The 21,877-nt window shown below is 36.3% G+C and overlaps 1 protein-coding gene across 1 annotated transcript in view; it reads left to right on the forward strand.

The window, feature by feature from the left end:
* Positions 1-21,877, forward strand: part of RETREG1 (reticulophagy regulator 1) — a 64,872-nt gene that overhangs the window by 10,856 nt on the left and 32,139 nt on the right. The window contains exons 2-3 of the mRNA XM_059466606.1: positions 3,150-3,256; positions 4,968-4,998. Of these exons, the coding sequence (XP_059322589.1) occupies positions 3,150-3,256; positions 4,968-4,998 (138 nt within the window). The remainder of the gene's footprint in view (positions 1-3,149; positions 3,257-4,967; positions 4,999-21,877) is intronic.

Here is a 21,877-nt window from a genome sequence, read left to right on the forward strand (position 1 = left end):
TGGGCACCTCATGACTGGGTTTTGTTGTAGTTCTGCACTGCCTACAGCAGAATTTCTTGTCCCCTTGTTGTGCAAGCTGTCCTATTAACTACTGAGGTAGTTATCTGGAATGCATTATTCTGTACACTGTTTCTTAATCCCTCTGTTCCCCTCAAAAAAACATTCACAAAATACTGCAGAATTCAAGGGGGGGAACAAATCTTGGTTGTGTCTCCAGTAATGGTTTTTACTTCTGCACCACTTGTAGAAGAAATGAAACAATTTGAACTTTAGTCTGTTTTGTTTATTGCTTAAAAAAGAGAACATGTTCAGCAAGCTTTTCTTACATAACATTCTTCTACAATACAGGAGTGCAGTATATGAGGATTTCATTCTGGAGCCTTTCATTTTTGTCAGATATATGTGTGTTAGAAATGCTTAGGAGTACAATCTCTTTTTTTTTTTTTTTAAGGAGGGGCAAAAATGCCCTAACTTTTATTAATAAGCAGAAGTATCACAGAAACTTTTAGTCTGGTTGCTATGCATCATGTTGATAATTCCTAGAAGAATTCTGAATCCTGACAGTGGCAGTACCAAAAAAGTGGTTTTCAGACCCCTGCATGTTGAACTGTTTGATAAGCTGATGTTTGATAGATATATGCCAAAAGAGTGCAAGAGGACCTTATCAGCTTTCCACTAGGAAGGGCTTCAAGGATGCAGATCTCTCAAATAGCTTTTCTAATCTGTGTGGCTCTGGCACCTGAGGCCTGACACAAGCTTGCTGAGTGAATTCACAAGGGATGGTCTTTCTTGCAAATATCACAGTCCAGATAAAGAGCTAATAATGTTAAGATGTGGGAAGTTCAGTCAGAACAATTCAAAGCTCTCCAAAGAAGTTAAGAGTCCTTGTTTGGTGACTACATTAGCTGCTTCAACTGGTTTTCAGGTTTTTTTCCTCAAACATTGGAGCAGGGACACTGCAGTATTGAGAAGGTGGAATGACATGACTTGGAAGCATCTTTCAGAGAGGATGCTACCTTGTTAATCCTTGTCTGCTAATCCTAGTCCTCATTAGTGCAATTGTTTTTAACAGCAGGTGACAGCTGTGATTGCAGTGAAACTAACAGTGTGGTTTAGTTGGGAGCATAAAGTAGGTCAAATATGTTCTGTGCATTTTTTGAAAGACACACTAAGCCTTCTTAGTGAGCATCTGATCTTACCTTGAGAAGCTAGTAAGATGTGTGTGTATGTACACAGATGTACGCACTTGTATATACATTTTGTTATTGATGCATGTATTTGAGACCATCACAGTGGCCAGTGGTAATTGCTAAGTCAGGGCATTCTGTGTGATTCTGTAAACGTTCATGCACAAGCACCATGAAGACCCTGTAAAATAGACATGGTATTAAGCCCAAACAGTTTGAAGGTCTGCATTTGTTACAAACTTCTGTTGCCTAGATGGATGAAAAATTCTTCATTTGATTTTTTTTATACAGCATCACATCTCTCTCCCAGTCCGTTATCAGTAAATTAAGTAAGTAGGGTAAACAAAGTCTTACATGCAGTGGAACTTAACATTTAAACACAATCAAAGATTTTTAATGCTGAATAATATTACCAAGAAAAATAGTAGGACAATAGTAGGACAATGATGCAAAGCTGTTACAAGTTTTGATTTATTGAACTATGATTGGGCAGTTTTGATAGAGGTTGCTGTGTAATAATTTTTCTCTACACTTCTCTGTTGGTTTTCTTGAGCTAGCTGAATTACACAAAGGTGCTCATTTTATACATTTATTTTATAGAATAATCTTATAATTCAAATTCTCTACAGATATAAAAACCATTTATATTTGGATAAAACCTTCAGAGTGAGCTTATGCATTTGTATTGGAATTCATATACTGGTCTGCTCAGGATGATTTGTGTTATGGGTTTGTGTTAAATGTGAAAATTAGTGGCATGGACTTTTTTTTAATGAATATTTTCTTTTTGAGGTTTTCAAGGAATACTGGAACAGTTTGCTACTACAGCACTGTGTCCTGAGTTTGTTAGAAACATTGTGAAGTTAGTTTTCTTTCTAAAAAATCTAAGAGTGCTCAAAGGGTACCTCTTGGCTTCCTGCAGTGGCTATGTTTGCTACTATTTTCACTTGCCTTCACCCTCTTTCTTGCAGAAAAGCTCTGCAGCAGAAACTGGGTAGAAGCTGGGCAGCCAGATTTGAAAACATTCAAATCTGAGAGGTTTCTTGAAAACATCCCAGCATTGTATGATTTTGTTTCTGTTGGTATTCTTATTTGATCCAGTGCCTTGGACAGTGACTTCTTACTGGTTTTGGCTAACCTCAGCTTTTTTAAGTTCATTGCTTTTACTTTGAAAACTTAACTTGTTCACTGTTTCTGTTCAGATCACTAATTTAAAGTGCTCAAAACTAGCTATTAAAATATTTTTTGCTTTTAAATTTATTTAGTTGAGTTTTAATTCTTTTTACTTCACACTCTTTTTTGTGAGTTAAGATTTTGCCAGTAAAACAGATGGAAGAGCTTATCTCCAAACACACCTGGATAGCAAAGTCAGCAATGCATGAGATTGCAATTCATACTTTCTGAGTCTAGGTCTGTTTGACTTGACTAGACATGTTCTAAAAAATTATGTAATTAAAAACATAATTAATGAAATCTTGTTATGAAGACAAGTTTTAGTGTTATGCAGTTATATAGATTTACCTCATCTTTGTGTTTGAAAGAATGATTTGTATAAAAATCTTGCTTAAACATAGGTTCTGTAGGAAGTGAAAGAAAATTATTAACCTTTTTTGTGCATTGTGCCAAGCCAATTAGTTTTAATGAAACCACCATTAATTTAAAAGTAGTACTTTCTACGCAATAATTAAAATATTTTGTTTTCTTTATTTTCTCTGTGCGTAAATAAAAGTATGGACAAAAATCTACTACAAACTCAGTGTTTAATCTTTGTATTTTTAAATGCAATGCTTGGATCTCTCAATATTTGCTTCTCATGGAAGGGCTGTGGGGAGAAACTGAACTCAATTATTGCAATCCGAGTCTCTTTCTTCTTATTTTTTTCAGTATTAATAGCAGCTGTTAGTTTTTGCATGCTTCCAATGAGTTTTGAAGTTCAACATTTATTTCTTCTTGATATTCTAGGTTTGTTGCGTTGACCCCTTGGAGAGTGTATCATCTGACTTCCCTTGTAATACTTGGAGTGTTAATTCTTCAGATAATGAAGGATTTGGTATTCTCAAAGATAAAAGGTAAGTGTACTGATAGAGTTCTGTGCTTAAACACCTGCACTTTGGAGCATGCTATTCATTACTAAAGCCAGGTCAATATTATGATTATTGTAAAAGTATCAGCTAATATTAGAGAGTGATAGTAGATCTGTGATGGTCTATTGCCACTTTCAATTAAGTTTTGCTATATTTTATAGGGAGGGCTTTAGGAGATTTGTTTTAGCACTTAGATGAGTGTAATTGTTAGGAGTGGACAGTCATTCTTGTTTCTTAACTGCTAGGTCTGAAAATGCATTCTTTTCTAAAATACAGAGTTTTCCTAGACATTCATACTTCTTCCAACATTAATCATATAACTTTTGGAAAGTTGAGACATCCAATATATATTAGTGAAATTTTTAAATAGATAGAGAAATTACCTATCTTAGCACAGTTGAAATAAGAAGTGAACACTATTTTCTTTTTACTTTGTATAGCATTTATTTTCCAGAGTGTATAAAGTCTTATGTGAATATAAGCAATTTTGAAAGGGATTTTGAGTTTGTTGGCTGGTCTGATGGTTTGGAATTTTTTTTTTCAATTCCTGTCCTATACTTTATTACCATCTTAAAAATTCTTTGACAAAGTGCTCATTATAAGTTTTCTGTTTTCTTTGCCACGAAGATTATTTCAAGATTCTTATTTTGCCTTTTATTTATTGTTAAATCACATGCAAAGTGTTTGAAAAAACATCTGAACATACTACAAAAGCAGGAAATAGATGTCAGAGAAGTGTGGTATTCCTCTGTGATGTACTAACACATTATTTCTGAGCCAGTTGTTCCCTACTTAGTTACAACAGGTATTTGCTACCTTTTCTGACGGATTTACTATCATTCCCTTTTCTGGGAGTCTTGGTTACCATTCTGTTTCCTGCTTGAGTGTTGCAAGCCCAGAGGGCAACTTTTAAAGCTAAGCAGAATTTGATTTTTTAAGCTCTGTGCTATATAAATCATCACAAACATACAATACCTTGCTAGCTGGAGGCCAATGATTTAGGTAAATTCACTCGTACCTGTAAATAATATTTTTGTAGTGACCAAATTCAGGATGCACCAATCTCATGTTCATGTGATTATTTAATCATTCATTTCAGAGCTGAGGCTAGGAAGACCTCTGTTTCCTAGCTTATACAATAATTTACTGTAGCAAACTAATTTGTTTTACTATTGTCTTTGATGACATTGTAGACAGAGTTCAAGAAAAATCAGGCCCTCGAAGTAATACTGTAGGAATCTTGTGGTAATGAATAGAAATCAATGAAGTGCCACTCCAAGAAGCAGAAAAAATTCTTCCCAGTATATCACGTCCGTGTAACTGCTTCACACTTCCAGCCAGCCACTAGATGGCAAGACTATTACAGATTCATGGGGAATGTAGAGTGGGTGTCAGTGTGTAGAAGTAGAGGGTATGTTCATGTTAAAGTTATGTTATCATCTTCATTACATCCTTCCATGTGGAAATGTAGCCAAAGAAGATCCTGACTTTTTCCATTAATGATTTTAACTGTATATTAAGTTTACAGATAGCAATTCAAGAACTCTTACTGTAAGATGATATAGCTTTCCTGTTTGACTGATACAGAGAATTCCTTAGTAATTTTGTCCCAATTCTGAATATGTTCTATGAATAAATAATAAAATTATTTCTGATTTAGTGCATTTTGTTTCATCTTACATTCTTACAATTGCAGGTGCACAGCTTTGGAGGACCATCACTCGCAAGTAGGTATTTTATTTTTTCTAAGTTTATTAGTGCTTGTTCATGATTTTTAATAAATTCTCTCTTCTGATTTGAGTTATATTAATGTATATAGTAATTTATAATAATACTTCTAGAAATGCTTTTTGTTAACACTGGGATTATCATGCTTTGTGTTTTCTGAGAATTAGTGCTTTCTTTGTAAAGCAGAATAATACTGTGTTGGTCAAGGAGGTAACTTTTGGAACTTACAGAACTTTTAGAACTTATACCAGTGCTGCTGAATAGAAGTAGGTAAGATGGCTTGGATTTCTCTTTAAGTCACCATAAGTAATTGATCGTTATAAATACAAATAAATATCAGTTGATATCCATATGAATAGAAATTAATAATTTTGAAGCCTGTTGACTTGCCTTAGAAAAATGTTTATGTCATATTACTGTAGAGTATATAATTTATTTAATTTGTTGCAAGTTGTCGTGGTTCCAGCCAAGACAGATTTTTGCAGTAGCCAGAAGAGGCGTGGCCAGGACTTGAAGGACTTTTTATTCTCTAGCACCTCTCCTCATTGTCCAGGGATGGGGGAAGGAGTCCCTTCCAGGTCCCATAGTATGGCAGCACGGTCAGCTGTGGTCAGGAGTTTATACCTGATGTGTGAATCATTCACCTCCCACGTCCACTGATATTGGCACTGTTACTGTTTATTGTTCTTTCTCATTGCTCTTTCCCATAAATTGTTTTTATTTCAACCCATGATCTTTACCTTTTTTGTCTCCACTTCTCCTGTCCAGCCCTCTGCAGGGAAGGGCTGATGGGGAGCGAGCGAGCAGTGTGTGGTTTGGAGTGTTTCAGTGGGAGCACTGAGCTGGGGAGCACCACTCCTTAAGCACAACAGCAGTATAATCAATGTCTAAACGATTTGCAGGCAATCCATTTTCAGAACAAAAGGTTGCATATTTAAGGCATTATTCTTCTAAACAGGCCACCAGGATTTATTATTTATCTGACATAATTGGAAAGCATATCCATTAGTACACTATTGTATTATAGCCTGACACTGAAGAAACAGTAATGCAGAGTTGATAAAGGGAAGATTCTGGGTTTTGTTCTTTTGTTTTGTTGTCTAGAGACAGGTAGCAATGTCATAGCAATTACAGAAGGTAGTTCAGATGTGCAGCCTCTGTTCAGTTTCATACCTCAACTTCCACAGGTATGAAATCACATAAGCATAAAATAGAGCTATATGGAATTGATGACAGCTTAGTTTATAATCTGAGCAGAGTAAAATGCTTTTACCATAGCTAGTGCTACTTCATATATCTGTGTAGAGTGGCAGTGCTTCAAAAAATTTAATTGAGAAGCTATTCCTGTGGCACAGTAGATTAGTATGATTTATATTTCATTTCTCCTTCCTGTTATTTGCCAGAGAAATTTACATAAAATTTGCTGTCTTTCAGGGTTCTGAATCTGACTTTACCTGTCTTTTTACATTCAAGAAGAGGAAGGCAAAGAAAACCAAATTGCTTGTGAAGTGAAAGAAAGCATAGGTTTTTGGCTGCCTTTTGTTTCTCTGAAAAATAATTCTGCAGTCTGATAAATTTTTCTTCTCTTACTCAGTTTATCAGGTCACCAAACTAGAATAGTTGCTTTTAATGAAAAGATTATAATTAGTACTTTAAATATCTTGGATTCAGGTTTTCAGTTGTTCAGAATGCTGGACTTGATTTGCTGTTCTGTGGGGAGACAATGCAGGGAGTGAAGAAGAGAATTTGATGAGCTCACCATAGCTCATGCCTTTGGGTAATATAATACAAGCATTGTATGTGTCCATCTAGCCCAGCCTCTGCTCTCTGAAGGGATCTAGCCAGGAGAAACATGACCTTGGGTAATGTCCTGCATTAAAGCAAGGTTCTCTTGGTGTACTTTCCCAGCAGCTTCCAGTTGAACCTTACCCCCACCCCCCTCCCAAGCTGTTCTAGGTGGACCTACCGTGAATTTGTCTCGTTGCTTTTGTTCTTAGAAACTTTTGCTGTCAGCAACATCCTGTACACAGAGATCCACAGCTGAACCACGTGCTTTGTGAACAGTTTTCTGTTTGTTTACTGCCCTATAATAGTTTGTAAGCTCTTCCTACATTTTTTCTTGTTGGAAGAAATATTGAACAATTACTCTCTATTAGTATTCTCCGGCAAGCTGTGATTTTCATAAACTTCTGTCCTGACCTGTTCTCTGCAGTACATGACTGCTTAATTGTTCCTAAAATAGAGGTTCTCTGAGTTTAGATTTTTTCATTGTGCTTTTCTGCATTTTTTCTTTCATTTCTCTGCCCTTTTTGCTGGGGAGACAGAATTACAAATAGCATTCAGGGAGATCCTTGGACAATACATTGTCCCTCTCTTCTTTTCATAGTATATCCCAACGTTTGATTGGGGCTTTTTTTAACCTCTACTGAGCTCTGAAATGATGTTTTCATGGATCCATGTTGTCATGGATAATCACCTGAAGGTAATGTCTTGAGTAGTAAAGATCAGCTTAAAGCCTATATGACTGTAAGAGTTATGGTTTTTTTTCTCTTTTAATTTCTTCACATTTCATCTGCCTTTTTGCAAGAAATCATGTGATACTTGATTAAATTCTGCTAATCCTTGCAGCTGGTCTCTGTCTTTACCAGAATAATTCCTCTCATTTGTCATGGCTTCTTATGCTTCATAAAAGCATTTGATGAGAGACCTTGTTGAAAGCCTTCTCAGAAATCCAGGTGATTTTTTATGGACATCAATGTTCACCTAAAAGCAGGTTCACTTTTGGAAAGGACAGAAGGTTTGAGATACGATGTCCTTTACAGCTTACATTAGGACAGGCATGCATGCCCTTTGTTAGTTTTCCTGACAGTTTGCACAGAGCAGAGATGAGTGTTTAGTGGTTTGCAGTTCTCTGGCTCTTGCGTGTCTTCCCTAAAAATAGATATTGCTTTAGACACTTCACAGTCCTCTGCCTTAAGGCAGCTTTAAGAGATGCCGTTTAACCGAAATGAAGTTTCAACTGTTGCACCCAGCCTTTCATTTATAGCTTTTATAAGTTCACAAAAAGACTTTGCATTTGTTTGCACTGTGGGCGGGTCTTTCTTTTTCTGAATGCTCCTATAAATGTGCCTGTTGATTGTGTTGAAATTGAAAGAACTGTTGTAAGATGTTGAGGCTGGGTGCATGATTCCTTTTCATTTTATTCAAAATTGAATATGAAAAACTTTTTTCATGTTATCATATATGAGCAAGACATGCCAAATATATCCCCATATCCAGCAAAGAATCACCGGCTCTGAAATAACTTACAGAAAAAAAATGTGGTAGATCTGTGATACTTTCAGTGAGAGACAATACCTATTTAACAAATGTCTATTCTAATAAATAACATGTGTGCATGATTTTTCTTTGGCATCATGGCCCTACAGCCCTGCATCCATAGTTTGTTACTGCCTTAAGGTCCATGCAGAATGGCTGTGTGCAGGCAGGAAAGGTTTCCTAGTCTGTGCCAGCCTTGAAACTCCTCTCGATTGCTTTGGCAAGTGCTAGTTGGCATCCGCCAAAAATGTGCTAAGAGCTATTTTAATGGTTTAACTGCAGAACTGACCAATTCTAGTGCCTGACAGAACTGCCACACACAGTTTGGTTTATCAAAACAGATGTAGGCAGCACTAAAATTTTCAGAACAGACTCGTTTCCTACCCTACGTTTTTGTTGTGTCATTCTGATTTTGAAAATAATTATTAGTCAGTCACCAGCACAGTAGAATGTTTCATAAATGGTGGCACCAATTTCTGATGAGTTTTATAGTGAAATGGTAAACTTTTGGAGGGTGAATTACTGATTGTGACTGTTCTGAAACTTGCATTTTTTCAACATTCACATGCATTGTGTATTTTGTCTGCTGTATGTATATTCCAAGTATCAGAGACTGAAGTACTTCAATGAAAATGCTGTTAATTTGTGGCACTTGTTTTTGGTCCTACTTCATCTTTGTTGAGCACTGCTGACTAGTCAAAGCAAGCACAGCATTACTTTTTTCATGGCCATAACTTAAATGCAGAATGCTTGTTGTCTCACATGTAAAATGTGTCTATGTAAGAAGACCTGTGATTGTATTTCTAATGGAGTCATTTAGTACTATTTTAAGTTTAAAATTTCAAACTGAAGGTAAATTAAACCTTCCTTAGGGATGGTAGCACTGTAGCACATTTTCGCCCCAAAACTAGTTCTGTTTCTGAGGAACTGCTGTACAAGTATCTTGCCTTTTTTAAAAATGGGTGACAGCTTTTAAAGGAGCACTGGAAAAGGTCACTTGTTAAATTACTCTTCCTTATTATAAAGCTGTTTTATTTCTTCCTATCCTAGTGAGATTTCTTTGAAATCTGGAGCTTCTCTAGTCAGTAGATATATTAGAATATCCACAGGAATTGTAGCACACCTTCATTTCTTGAGTGGTCAAATTAATACTAATGCAGAATTATTCTTTTATAGCAAGCCTAAAAAATCCTGGTTGCAGCCTGAGAAGGGACTAAGCAACAGTCCTTTTAAAAGGCCATCAGAGAGTGACTGAAGAGAATAAGCCAGAAAGAAAGGAGTTAATGCTCTGAAGACCAGCAGCTCTGCATAGCTTGTTTTCAGTCCCCTGTTATGTTTTATCATTTTGTCAGATCAAAGCTACCTGGGACTTCTGGGAAGAGCCTTGCCTGACCAGTCATGGTGTTAAGCTCCCTGCTGCACTAATGGCTGCTTCAGCCACAGACTGCAGTAGGTGTGTAGTACTATATTATCAAATGTTGAATGTTGTGGATATGATCCTTTGTAATATGAAAATAAATCCTAAAAAGGTTCTCCTGGCCCTGCAGGTTGAAAGAAAGGGGTTTTTTTATTCACAAAGCACATTTTCTCCTCTGCTCCCAAGAGGAGGGAAAAATAAGCAAGTGCCGCACCATGAACAGCATGTCTAATCCACTGCCTCTCATGTGATTGGGTCAATGAAGATTTGGAATTCCATAAGAAGAAACAGTAACATTTGCAAGAGAAAAAGGACACCTCTTGGTGGAAGCTTTTAACTGGCAGCTGCCTTTATTGAAGCACTTTAGGACTTGATGTTGAAAACCATGGTTAATATTGAAGTGCTCTTGAAGCTTGGGTAGTTAGCTAACTGAGATATTTCTGAAATAATAGCCTTCACTGATAGAAGGTTACAAACTGACACACAGAGGTTATTTTCTAAGCCCAGGACATTCCTGTTCCTCACCACCTCCCTCCTCCAGTCCCTTCTTTGTGGTTTCCTTTTATGAGAGTTAGCTGTGGTGCTGCTTGTGGACTCCCAGAGCCACCAAACTTGCTGCCCACTTGCAGGGAAGCGTTGCTGTTTGGTAGGTAACAACATCCATTACTGGGTCAGCTGATGTGACAGATCAGCTTCAAATTCCGGTCATAGCTTTTCCAGATCTGAATTCATGTTTTGATCTACACTGGTTTCACACTTGCATCAGCCCAGCTCATAGACATTTGTATGCATTACAATGGTCAGTGTGTTCTGAAGAACAATATTCTGAGCTAGCACCATTCAGAGCTTGACAAATTTCATGTAACGTGTGGCTATTGGGCCTGTCTCCAAGAAGAAGAAAAAATAATGTTTTGAATCTAATAACTCCATAACTCTAATAACTCCATAATGCATTTGTGCAAAATTATTCCTAATATGTCACTGAAAGCAATGAAAAAACCTCTTTGTGTTGTCCCTAAATATAAATGAGACAGTTGCCCCTTTCATCTAATTACCATGCTTTGTTTATTATGTCAGAGGCTTTACATACCTCTGATTTACATATGTTTTGTAAATCAAATTACCTACTGGGTTTGCTTAAGACAATCTGCAAGTCATGTGCCTAAATATTTCTGACGTAGTCTGCTTAATCTGATTTCATGATCAATGGAGAAAGATTTGAAATACTTTTTGAGATATATATCCTGATCTACCTCTTCCCAAACAAATGCCTGTAGGCGGGTCAGGTATATTGTGTCTTAATGGTGACTGTTTGTTTCCCTTGAATATAGACAGGAAGCCTAGGGTGGTGAGACAAGTAAGGGTGTTTACAGCCCTTGTGTCATTGTTCCCTGTTGATCTGAAGTCCTGTCTGTTTTGGAGATGCCATTGACTGCTGCTTGTGGCTACAATAAGAAACTGACTCTTGCACTCTTGGCGCAACACACAGGAATACCAATCCACAGCAGTAATAACTGCAGGGCACGAGGACTTGGTTTATTTACTTCTTTGTGTACATAAAGTTTCTCCTAAATGAGTCTCAGGCACAGTATGATTGTGCATTCAGATCACTCTTGATCAAGATGTGCTGCTTCTCAGAATAAAAGTCCTGTCCTTCAGGGTGTTGCAAAGAGATTTCTTTGCAGATGAGTGGATTAGGAAACGAGGTCTTTTTCCATTAGGAACTCCAACAAGATCAAGGCTGTAGCAGAAGTGCTTCTTTTATACACTTGTTAATCCATTTCCTTGATGTTATAGATAGGAAAAAATGTAATGTGAGCCAAGGGCAGTCATGTGGGCCAGTCAGTACCAAAGCACGGCACCATCAGTTCCAGTTTCTGTTGCACCGTCTCTTTGTCTTGTTTTGGTCATCCAAACAGGATCCATTCCTCACATGGCCCTACACAACTGCACAATCTGGTAACAGACTGAAGAAAATACTTCCTGTGGACCTGCAGCTAGGCAGAGGGCAGAATATAGTCTAACAGATAAATAGATACAAATAGGCTCCAGAGAGCAAATATTTGCTTCTTCAGTTACTTCAGTGTAGTCTGAAGGCATCTGGAATATTCAAAGACTTCCAGCCTTGGTACTTCATAGTGGTTGCTATTCTGTTCATTTTGCCTCATATATTTGTATGAGTTTGTGTTGGAAGATATGTATGGCTGCTTCAAATATGGTTCTCCCAAATGTTCTTAATATATAAAAGCTCTTGCAGTCCTTCAGGAAATGAATGCATACTTGTGGAAAACAAATGGAAATTGAGTTTTATTTGCAGCCTTAAACCCATACTTTTTCAGTAACCACTCTACTGTTCAAATACCAGATTGTAATTGTCCTTTGTTTTATAGAATCTGTTGCTACAACTCAGATAGGCAGCAATATGTCTGGGGTTTTTTTTCCTAAAGGCACTTTACACATGGATGATCAAACCTGCAGATTGCAGAAATAATTGTCTACATTGCAAAAACCTCTTGATGCTTCATTTTATTGGGTTTTTTTTTTTAATGTTATGTGACTTTATTTCATCTTTCTGGCTAGTTATTTCCAAGTTGTTAGCTACCTTTCCAAGTAATGTATTATGCTGGTTTGTTTGCCTTATGTTGATACATGATAAAATAAACATACCGGTAAAGTCTTTCTTACAGAAGCAAAAACCAATAATTCAGTAGGAATGCTGTAACTTTGGCAAAAGTGCCACACTTAGTCTGAAAACTGTTTATTGCCTTTTTCTATACAATTGCAGGAAAAGTTTGGTGGTTGGTTGGTTCTTTTTTTCTTTAAGGGGAGGGGAAATGAGGGATGTTGCGCAGCATTTGTAGGTGCCATGTATCTCACTGGTAGATATAGTTGGCTTGTTTGGCTTGTTATTTTTCTTATATTTGCCAGAAATTGTATGTAGTGCACATAACCAATTTCTTCTCACATAGAGTGGTTTGTAAACTTTTGAAGTCAAGCCTACTCTCTGTGGTTCTCTAGTAATTTGGTTATATCTCAATTCTGTCTTAGCCATCACAAGGCATTTTCCTCTCTTCCTTGTCCCCAGAAGCTCCACTCACCTTTCATTGTGGAGGATGCACAGAAGACATGAGGAGAAAATGTTGGAATTGTCATGTTTCTTTACTATTACAGAAAGAATACCGCATTCCTCTTTCTGTAAGCCTTGCTTGTCTTCTGTCTCTATTTGTTAAACATAAAGGTAAAACATTATCTTAGCTGCAACTTCTGAAGAAGCAAGGGCAGAAACAAAGGACCAGCAGAGTTGTACTGGAGCTACTTTAGCTGTTTTTATACAGGGATATATTCTAACCCAGTTATATTTACAGAAAATGTCATTATTCTTGTGTCAGTATCTGTATTGCTCTGAGCATGATGCTCAAACTGAGCAACATCAGTAAACACTTAGCAGTATCAGGTAAAAGACATGACTGGTTCTGGGTATGATAAATGTGTGGTGAATGCATCTCAGGCATAGATTTTTTGGTTTTTTAAGAACTTGTAAATAACTCGAGTAGAAACATTATCCTTTTTCCACTGCACTGCTTGTTTAATAAGTTGTTTCCTGTTTTGCATTTATGCACTTGCCTTGTCAACTAAAGCATGTTATTGATGAGTCAGGGTAGTTGATTTTATGCCACTTCTCAATCTGAACTGCTATATATTTTGAACCCTGATTCTGTCCTTTGCTGTGTCTGCCACTCCTTCTGGGGTACTGCAACTCACTCATCTGAAGGATTAAGGCAAATACTGAATGAAAATGTTAAGGACATACCAGTCTCATATAACAAGGCACTTCTAATACCCTGCCCTTGCCCTTTGGTATAACTTTTCAATTAAATGTGAAGTTATAGGGATTGCATATATGCTGGTTTTTTTTCCAGTTTGCTTTTAAGTGTCATATAGCAGAATTTCAAAAGCATTGTAGCAGTTGAGATGTATGCTTTCATCTTCCAGACAGGCTGTGTACTTTTTAAAAAGAAATTCTTTTTACTTTTTTGGATGCTGAATAATCCTTCTTGACTGCTTTAATACCTTCTTAGCTTTGTTACTTACTTGCTCAGTGTCTTTCTAATATCCAAGTGAGAGCAGTTGATCTAAAATTGCTTGGATAGCCCTTTTTTTTGTAGTTTTACTTCATAAACTGTAATTCCTAGAGAAATTTATTACTCTACTTCTTTGTCCCACAATCCTGTCCTTTCCTGTACCCCACTGGCTAGTTGTAAACAAAATTATTCAGAATTATTTTAAACTTGTAGTTCTATTTAGAGAGCTCTGAAAGCATTCCATATTGTTTATTTTGGAGTTCCAGTACTGAGATACAAAGGAATCATTTGGAAGACTACTGTAGTGTCCTTCTGGGAAATTTTTTTCTTCTGTTCTGGTAACAGAAGTGTTCTTACACAAATATTTAATTAAAATTTTAAGCTTCAAAAGAACACCTCACATAGTCTGATTTGACAGTTGTTTCTTGGTCTTGCTAATCTCACAAACAGGTGATTTCAGTTATAATTTCTAAGCATATTGTTTCAAAGCCTTTTGGGAGTGTATGTGTTCTGTTCGTATCTTCTCAGGGATAAAGAAATATTATTCCTCTATTAAGCCAGAAGGATTAATTTCATGAAGAAAAACACAAGGCAATTTTATGTGGAGGTTTCAAAAGATCCTTATAGCTAGCTTTGTGGTTGGACTGGATAATCTTGAAAGCCTTTTCCAAACTGAATGGTTCTGTGATTTTGCCAGTTTGCCTCCATACTGAGAAAAAAGTTCATCTGGGTACTGTGAGATGTGTATTTTTACTATACTTAAATAAGTTAAGTTTTAAATACTTTTTTTTTTAATTTTGTAATACTTTGTTCAAGTGAAGTCTCTCCATCCATGATTAAATGTGTGAAATAAATACCTGACATAAGTGCAGTCTGTGCAAACTGCAGGGTGTGCTGCAACCTGTGCAAAAGTAGCTCAGTAATTAATTTCCTTTGTTACACATTGGTAAAAATGAACTGCTACACTCAGCTGGAAAATGTGATCATAGTCTGTGGTGATGGGAGGAGGATGGATATACAGCCTTTGTTCATAATTTTTTGTTTAAACGTAGTGCATTTTTTCTTCAGCAGTTTTCAACATATAGTAAAGCCAGCTCTATTCCATGTTTGATATTTTTAAGCATGGAGCTGCAGTCACTGTTCAGTTATTTGTGAGTGTTTTGCTTCTGGATGCACTTTGTCTAAAATGCAGTTCAGTTAAAGGCATCTGTGAGCGCAGGCAGGTGGATTTGCCCATTGTGGACAACCTGAGAGCTGCTAATCTGAGCTGACCCAGTTCTGACACACTCACTGGCATGTCATGTGCCACCCATATTGTCATCACTGGGGAAAAAATGCACCGTCCCTACTGCTGCCTGCCATCATCTCAGCTTTCTCACATCTTTTTTTTTTTTTTTGTCACTGTGTTTATTGTAATGATAGAATGTTTATTTTGATCACAGCACTAACCAAATATTAGGTAGAAGATTCGTAGAATTGAAGGTATTTGAGGGTTTTTTTAGTTCAGTTTTTTCCTAGCACTTTGAAAGTAAAAGAACTTCTTAAAAATGATGGAGTTGAAAGGAAAGTTATAAAGCGAATACAGAAAATGGCACAGAGGGAGGTGAGTGGAGAAACAAACCATGGATTCACAAGGAGAAAATTGCTAAAAAAAATAGTGTTACTCTGAAGCTCCCTCATGCCACTAGTCCCTGTCTCAGCTTTGTGCTTTCTCAGTAAGGAGTGTTTAGATCTACTCTTCCATCTTAGACAAGAGCAAGTATGGCAAGTGCTGCATTTGAATTTGCAGACTTGCGTCTGCAAACAGCTGTGGTCACCTGCTGCTTGGCAAGTTTTCCCAGGTTTCAGCAAGGGAGTCTGGAGATGTCCTTCACTTTTTAATACTTTCATATTTCTTACTTATACAGCAATAATGACACCAGTATTTTTTACCAACTGAGCTGAAGCTTTAAAAATCTTAATTATAGGGAAAATAAACCATACTCTCTTCTGTTTTGAGATGTGGGCCACACTTAGGTCATACAGTGAAAGCTACAAGCTTCTCTTAAAATCCTTGCCTATCCCATATTTATGGGACTTCACAGACTTAAGTCTGTGAACATCTCTGTAGAGAAAAATCTATCTGAAAAACTGCAGAGGAATTGTGCTGGTACCATCCATCTCAGATTTCTTTTTCTGTTTTAAGTGACTTCTTATGAAGCAAGCAATTAATCTTGTTGTGGAGTGCAGCACCCCACAGAGAGTATCAAATGAATTAAAAGGGGCAATATCTGGTTACCTCCTGAATCTAATGAAATGTTGTTTTCTGGCTGTTCTTGAGCAGGTCAGCTTTTTTATGCTAACTATAGCATCTGTTACTCTTTCCCCCCCTTTTTTTTTTCAAAGCTGCTTGGAAATTGTCAGTATGGCAGGCATATTTACATATTGTTGTCAGTTGTGAATATTACTCTACTTTCAGCATAAATACTTTGCTTTGGGTTATGTTTTGGTTTTTTTAAATTTTGTTTCTATTTACAAATTGTTGATATAAATGGAATGCTTCAGCGCAGGGTGTGGAAGGATACACTCTTAATTTGGCTGCCAGCCTAAGTAGCATTACAGGAGAACCTGTCCAGGGTGTGATTGACGGGTATGTTGTCAATAAGAAAGTGAAACTTGGAATTGAGTGTATGCAGTAGAAAGTGACAAAGACCCCTCATATCTTAAGTAAAGACCCTTCCATTTGAAGGCTCCAAGAGGCTTGGACATAGTCTTACAAAATGTCAGCCAAAAAGTAATGTCATGTACTTCAACTCATGTGTTGAATTTACTAGGTTCAAGTTACAAGAATTGCCTCCTGAAGGGTGGCAACAGCCTTCCCAACCAGCTCAGACAGGGAAAGGAGATGACTTGGATTCAGTCACATCATTTTGAACAGAACAACTGGTCACTGTCAGGTCTCACCCTCAATATTTATCCCTAATCCATAAAGATTTATGAACAAATATTCCATGTTCTGGGTTTTGCTAATTTTTGGTGGGAATCTATGTGTCTTGCAATTTGTGATTATGCAGAAGTAGCTTCATATCAATACAGCAGAATGGGCACTAAGTTGTGACCAGAGTGCAATCTTCAAGTGGAGATACTGTACTCCAAGGCTTTGCAGACAGCACAAACTGGAAAAAGTCAATTGCTTGTAAAGGACATCTGTTTTCTAGGGCAATTCTCCTAGTTAGCAAGGCTCTGTCTTTTAGTTCAAAGACTTCAAAGAGCTTAGGCAGACCCAGTTAGATGTCTAGACAGTCAGACCTTAGCTGCACATTGTGTTTGTAAGTTTGAATTGGTTAACCAGCAATACTAGCTTTTTTGGAGTACCAAGGTACCAAGCCTTGCAAAAGAGAACAGAAACCTGACAAACAGTTGAAACATCCTTTTTCTACCTCTTTGTAGGCTTAAACCATACAATAAGTGTAACTACTGCCTAGTCCGGAAGCAGCCTGTTGGATTGCCACAGAGCTGCTGGATATGTTTGCCTGCCTCAGAGATTTGTTTTGCTTGCAAACATAATGTTGCTATTTTTTGCATTTTTTTTTATTTATTTTAAAATATACATTATTATAGAATTAGGTGGGTTGCATCAAATTAGTACCTAAACTAGCACAATATTGTTGCAACAAGTACCAGACTGATCATAAATAAAGGATGACTGCATTTTTGATGAGTGTAAGAGTGTGAATGGAATGACAGACCTCAAATTGCTCATTGGGAGAGAAATTCACAAAACTGACCTTTTCAAAGGGTAGAGAGTAAATTTAAGCAAAAAGAGTAATGTTAAAATGATCATGCTCTGTGTGCTATGTTTGTTCCATTGCACATGTAATATTTTTGCCATCGGTGTTTTTATTCTATTCTTACCACTTTCCATTTTAACAGTTGAACAACTGTGAGAGATAACTTGCAATCCTGAAGTCATTTGACTTGTCATCTTAAAGGGTATTTATAAACTATAGCATTCAGGAAGCCCCCAGTGTTACCTTAAATAGGGAGATTCCTTTTAGGATTAAGAAGAAAATTGGACTGTTTCATTTTGGAATGGCTTCTCTTAAATGTAAGTCTTAAAATGGTTGATTAAAAGCTCCATAAAAATAGGTAGCAAGCTTAACCATATTCTGTACTTTTATATTAACATTAAAGACTGCATGAAAAGCAAATGGAATATCTTCTGCCAAACATGCGAAAAAGATGTTTTTCTCCTGCAAATACAAGTAGCTTTTATCCTGTTTTACTATTGGCCTGTATTAACTGTTTCCTGTAGGCAGAAATGCTGCTTTTGCTATATATATATATATATTTTTTTTTTTTTTTTTTAAGGAGTAGGGTTTGTTCCACAAAAATAACAAAAAAAAGTGCTGGTCTCCTAACAGCCTATTGAGTTAATTTCTGTCAAGTTTTCAAATTCTAAACAATTTTTAAAGGGCAATGGAAATCTGAGGGTAATAAGAAAGAAAAAGAAGCAAGCAATTTTGATTAATTTGAGAACTTGATAAAAGAAGCAAGAAACATTTGTGATCATTGAAACAAGAAATATATACTAGTATTTAGAAATATATACCAGTTATTGATATGGAGGGAAGAGGACATCCTTGCTTAGAATATTTAGAATGGTAGTAGTCAGGAGAAAGATCAGAAGAAGTGGAGTAGTCAGATACTTTCTATAGTAGTCAGGTTTTGACCTTTAATTGCATCTGGCTTGCCAAATGCAAGCATTAGATTACAAAACGCGTGATGGAAATTATTTATAGGGGACACAAGAACATATAGTTGTAGTTGGGTTTTTTTTTGTTTTTTGTTTTTTAATGCTGCAGACGTCTGGGTGGTTGTAACATGTGAGGGTGTGCTTCCCAGCCCAGCATCTGATTAGTCACTAATTTAGGAAGGAATGTCCTGGCACAGTTCTGTTGAAGCATGTGAGCCTATCAGCAGAATAACATATTATACTCTTTGAGGTGTTTCAACATACAGTTGAGTAAAACAGCTCAGCTGTTTTTCAACAAGCATCATGGTATTCCTCCAAGTCTCCTTTTCGTCTCTTACTTCTTATTGACAGAGAGATGTTACATATTTACTTACTAAAATTATTTCATGCTTTTACTTACTAAAATTATGTCATGTTTTTAACACTTTTAAAATTAATATTCCAAATGTTTTAGAGTCTAAATAACACTGAAGATATATTCTAGACAGCTGTAAGTATTTTATTTTTACACTAAGGGAAACAGAAAGTAACATATGCTCATATTCTGTGTGACACTCAATGAATACAGATGATCAGACATATTAAGGTGGCTAGTTTAATTAAAATTTTCAGAGATAAATATTTGCTGTAGCACAAAACCACATTCTCCTAAGTCAACCTGTATGTTATGGCCACAGCACCATATGACACACATTTCCTTTCCCTAGCTTAGATTTTTCCTAGCTTAGATTTTCCCTAGCTCCTCTTTCAGAAGTTCAGCCTTTTTTTACTGAGTGCTTGGATTAGTAGTATGATTAATAGGTCACTGATGTAGTTGGGCCATTGAGGTTACTGTAGGTCAGCTCATAGCAAGAAGTAATGCTAAAGAGAATTTCATAGTGAATAAAAAAATCTGCTATTTGTGCTGGACCTATACTGACAAATGTATTCATAAGGGATTTGAAAAGGCAGTGAGTAGTGGGATGACCAGGTACCAAACTATTCAAGAAAATTAAGACAAGGACCAATTATGAAGAATTTCAGAAGATTGTTACAGGATTCTTTCTCAGTAAAATAGCATCTGAAATTCAGTGTAGATAACTGTGAAGTTATGCAGAAATACTAGTACTAAATTCACATATAAAATAATTGTGACTGAAGGTGACTGTAACCACTCATGAATAAGATGTGGTCTCACAAAACCAGCATTGGTCAACAGACTAAATCTACTGTAAGTATCAATAAAAAAGACATGCAGGGAAAAAGCAATGGCAGTCACGTAAACCTATTGTATGTCCAAATCCTTAATACTCTGTGGGACTGATCTGCTACCTTCCAGAAAACAGTACAGGAGAAAAAATAATCCAGAGCACAGCAACAAGGTAGAACAAATATACAGAACTATTTCCTTATAAAGAACAAGTAAATGAGGTAGGTCTTTTAAAAAGAGAAAATGAATAATTGAAGAAAAATACAATAGAGGTCTCTCAAAATACCGCACAGAACATGCCTTCTCTCACACACTTTTGGAATGAGGAGGCATCAAAATAGCAGGCAGAAAGGTGAGGAAAAATAAAAATGTGCAATAAGTTTCAGAAATCCTTGACACATACTTGTTGTGAATATTAGAACTATAGATGGATTTAAATATAAATTACAGGACAGTTTTTTGAAAGAAAATTGATTGAAGGCTTTTAAATAGAAAATCACCACTGTGATTTTGGAAGTCCCCAAGTTGTAGATTATTGGAAGCTCTGTTGTATTTTATGGAGCTATCATTATGTATTATCCCATATTTTTATTCTGTTGCTTAGGTGTCCCCAAGTATTCAGTTTTGGCAAAGAGTTGAAGACAGGGCACAGGGCTAGATGGGCCTTTGGCAGGCCTAGTCCTGCTGGTCGTGGTAATACGCAAGCATTGACTTTTTATTCAGTTAAGTGACACAGTAAGACTGTAATAAATGTAGCTATTTATATCTGCATTTGTATATAAATTGTATATAAATGTTAAACTCTGAGAAATCTGAGAAGGGCACGTGAGATAGCTGTTGCTCAGTTTTAGATGGAGTGTCTGTAGCTACCACCACATTCCAAGGAAGTTGCAAGGTCAGTGTGTACCTTAACATCGCGCTTTTGTACATTTAGGCATGAGATCAGAGTAATATAATTAATCAGAGCAACAATATCTGAGGTTTGCATGTCTGATCTTTAAAAAAATACTGTTCTAAACACGTGTAGCTTGCCTTAGAACACAAACTGAGATATGTCTGAACAATTACTGTATGAAGTTCTCATGTAAGGACCTGTACAAGCTGTTTCCATTGTATTCACCATAAGCAGACAATTTTCTTGGAATGTGTACCTTGACAACTTCTGGCCTAACTGGTTAGCTGAATCAGATATTTTTTATTATAATCAAAGTCTCAAAGTGTGCGAATTCAGCTAGAAACTTAATATGATGATGCACAGAAACAGAAGTTTCTGAAAACGACACAAAATAGAATTTTTTTGCTAAAGTTTCAAATACTTTGCTCAAAATCTCTGCAGATGTATTTTGGAAAATACTTACTTCTTCAATCAGTAATCAAACTCAAAACATACTGAAGAGGTGCTTTTTTTTTTTGTAAAAAATACTTTTAGCAGATGGAAATTAGTCTTTTGGCTCTTTCTTAGTGACTGAAAGGAGGCAAAAAGTAACCTCACTGCAGGTTACTTCAAAACCAGTTGAAAAATTATGTGTTTGAAGTGCTTTGAATGTTTCGCAAATAAATTATTTTGGGTGGGTTTATTTTGTTTTGTTTTTTTTATTTTGTTTGGGATTTTTTTTTTGTGATTTGTTTGTTGGGTTTTTAATATGAAAAACCACCTCACTGCATTAAAGTAAAAGTCTGAGTTGAGAGGGTTTTTTTACATCCTCCTACTTCCCTTCTTTATAGGAACATCCAGTGAGGTGGGTCAATGATATTTATTCGAGATTCTAAAGGAAACAGCAAAAGCTGTGATAAAATATTATGTGTTATACAGTTTTATATAGATATGTACAAATTTATATATAAGTAACTTATAAATTGAAGGCTTAATTTTTCAGTCTTCTAGCAGCAAATTCTTCTTTTAAGATGTATTTCATACAGCTTAATAAAAAAGGATTCCTTATACATTTTTGATGTCCCTTTAAAAGTGGGGGAAAAGGAAGTTTTAGCAATGACAGAAGCGGCTGTCATGCTTTACAATACAAATGGTCTATACCTGTGTTCTTGTTCTAAACCAGCTTCTGAAATGCCCTGAATTTAAATAAAAATTAATAGTAAAGGAGTAGGGAATGGCCAATTTGTCTCTGGGACAAAAGCC

The sequence above is a fragment of the Ammospiza nelsoni genome, chromosome 1 (assembly GCF_027579445.1).
Source record: "Ammospiza nelsoni isolate bAmmNel1 chromosome 1, bAmmNel1.pri, whole genome shotgun sequence".
NCBI lineage: Eukaryota > Metazoa > Chordata > Aves > Passeriformes > Passerellidae > Ammospiza > Ammospiza nelsoni.